This window comes from Bison bison, unplaced genomic scaffold, assembly GCF_000754665.1.
Source record: "Bison bison bison isolate TAMUID 2011002044 unplaced genomic scaffold, Bison_UMD1.0 scf7180017848827, whole genome shotgun sequence".
Classification (NCBI taxonomy): Eukaryota; Metazoa; Chordata; class Mammalia; order Artiodactyla; family Bovidae; genus Bison; species Bison bison.
In genome coordinates this window covers 24,431-27,005 of record NW_011479400.1, presented here as the reverse complement: position 1 = coordinate 27,005, position 2,575 = coordinate 24,431, and the positions used below count along the sequence as shown (strand labels likewise).

The 2,575-nt window shown below is 63.3% G+C and overlaps 1 protein-coding gene across 1 annotated transcript in view; it reads right to left on the bottom strand.

Moving 5' to 3' along the window:
* The window catches only part of LOC104992968 (olfactory receptor 226-like), a 3,789-nt gene extending 2,917 nt beyond the window's left edge, over positions 1–872 (bottom strand). Inside the window, exon 1 of the mRNA XM_010846016.1 lies at positions 822–872. Within this exon, the coding sequence (XP_010844318.1) occupies positions 822–872 (51 nt within the window). The remainder of the gene's footprint in view (positions 1–821) is intronic.
* Between the last annotated feature and the right edge of the window lie 1,703 nt (positions 873–2,575).

Genomic DNA, 2,575 nt, shown 5'->3' with positions numbered 1-2,575 from the left:
CACAGAGACGCACAACACATCACACAGACACACGACACGTCACACGGACACACAGGACATCACACACACGACACATCACAGAGACGCACAACACGTCACACAGACACACGACACGTCACACAGACACACAGGACATCACACACACGACATATCACACACACGACACATCACACACACGACACATCACACACCCGACACATCACACAGACACACGACACGTCACACAGACACAGCACATCACACACACGACACATCACAGAGACGCACAACATGTCACACAGACACGACACGTCACACAGACACACAACACATCACACATGACACATCACAGAGACGCACAACACGTCACACAGACACACAGCAGATCACACAGACACAGCATGTCACACACATGACACATCACAGAGACGCACATCACACAGACACGACACGTCACACAGACACACAACACATCACACACACGACACATCACAGAGATGCACAACACGTCACACAGACACATAGCACATCACACAGACACACAACACATCACACATGACACATCACAGAGACGCACAACACGTCACACAGACACAGCAGATCACACAGACACAGCACGTCACACACATGACACGTCACAGAGACGCACAACACGTCACACAGACACGACACGTCACAGACACACAGCACATCACACAGACACACAGCACATCACACATGACACATCACAGAGACGCACAACACGTCACACACACATCACAGAGACACACAACACATCACACAGACATACAGCAGATCACACAGACACAGCACGTCACACACACGACACGTCACAGGCGCACAGCACGCCGCACAGACACTGTGCAGTCGCTCTCCTGCACGGGGTTCACCATGAACACGAGCGCTCCCCACACCTGACACGGTTGCTGAGCCCACAGGCCCCCAGACTCAGGTTCCCTCGCAGGCGCCCACTCCCTGCACACCCAGCCCGCAGACCCCAGCAGAGCACTGTTCACGCGGACCCCACGCCTCCAGGCAGACAAGGACACAGACAGACGTCCTCTGCCCCACGCCGCCTGTCCAGACGCGGCTGTGACACACGGGTGTCCCCAAGCCACAGACACGCCCCGCTTCACGCCAGCGCGGTCGGGGCACAGCCGGGCTGCCGGCAGCCCAGGTCGCTGTGGGCACAGGTGTGTGCTGCTGTGTGCGGCCATGCCGAGACTGCTCCGAGATGGCAGGGCCCCGGGGTGGAGCCGGGCTCGCTCCAGCCCTGCCAGGGCCCCGCTCACCTGTCGGGGGGACTGAAGATCTCTGGGGCGGGGACCCGGCCAGCGAGGCTCCCTGCCTGGTCCTGGGTGCTCAGGGGGGTTCAGGGGGGCTGTGAGGTCAGGTCAGGTTGCGTGGGGGCGGCCAGGGCTCCCACAGGCCGGGCCTGCTCTCAGCTGGACCCAGCTCTGGGTGCCCGGTCCGCAGATGTTCCCCCGCAACCCCAGGGCGGTCCGGTTCCCCACCACCATCCGGGTGCATCCCTACCAGGACAGAGCTCTGAGGAGGCGGAAGGGTGAGCCTGGCGGCAGAGAGCCCCTTCGCAGTAAAGAGACCCCTCCAGTCAGAAATGGCAGGTGATGCCCAAGGCAGAAACAGGTGCCTCCTCAGGGTCCCCGCATCACAGGAGCAGGAGCTGGGCCTTTTGGGGAGCTCAGGGACCCCGGTCCTCTCTGCATGGGGAGAGTGGCCAAGGGAAGGTGCCCGGGAGCCCACACCGCCCCCTCCCTGGGCACAAGTGTTTCTGCAGGGTAGCCGAGTCTTAAATGGGAGGCTGAGCTCGGTCCCCACTGCCTGCCTTCTCACACGAGACGAGGAGGAGGAGGTGGGGGGGACAGGGCTGGGCCCCCCCGCCCTCCTCCCAGGGGCCAGCGCCCGACACCGCACGGCCGTGGCTCCCCCGGCGAGGCCAGGCCTCCGCCCAGGGGCCCTCCGCCCCTGTGATCCACTCTGTCAGCCGCGGCAGCTGGAAGCAGAGCTCAGAAGGAAACCTGTCTTTCCCGCTCTCCTCCTGGGGCCAGAGCTGGTGTGACGGGCGTAGGGTGTGTGGACCAGTGGACACTGTCTTCACCCAGCAGCTGCTTGGTGCAGCAGGGGGACCTCAGACGGGAGCCCCTGCCCAGCACTGGCCAGACCTGGGGCTGCAGGAAGGGCCCAGACCTGCTGTCCTGGGCGAGCTCCATGCTGCCCCCCAGAGGGGCTGGAGCTGGGGCCCCCTGCTAGTCTCACGGTCACCTGCCCCGCCGGGGCCCACTGCAGGGGTCACACGAGGTGCACGGAGACTCCTCTGTGAGGCAGGAAGAGGAGCTGGAGCTGGGACCGTCTGCCTGGGGGAGGTGAGGGGAGGTGCTGGGACCCACGAGTGAGCATTGGCACCCCAGCACGTCGGTGTCTGCTGGATCAGAGGAGGGCCCGCAGGCGGCAGGGACAGCTGGCCAACCCTCAGAGGTGGGCAGCGCCCAGGAGCGAAGCCTGGGGTGGGCATATCGGGGAGGGGGTGTCAGCCTGTGAGGCCGGTTTTCCCTTGCTGTGGGCCAGGGCCTTACCG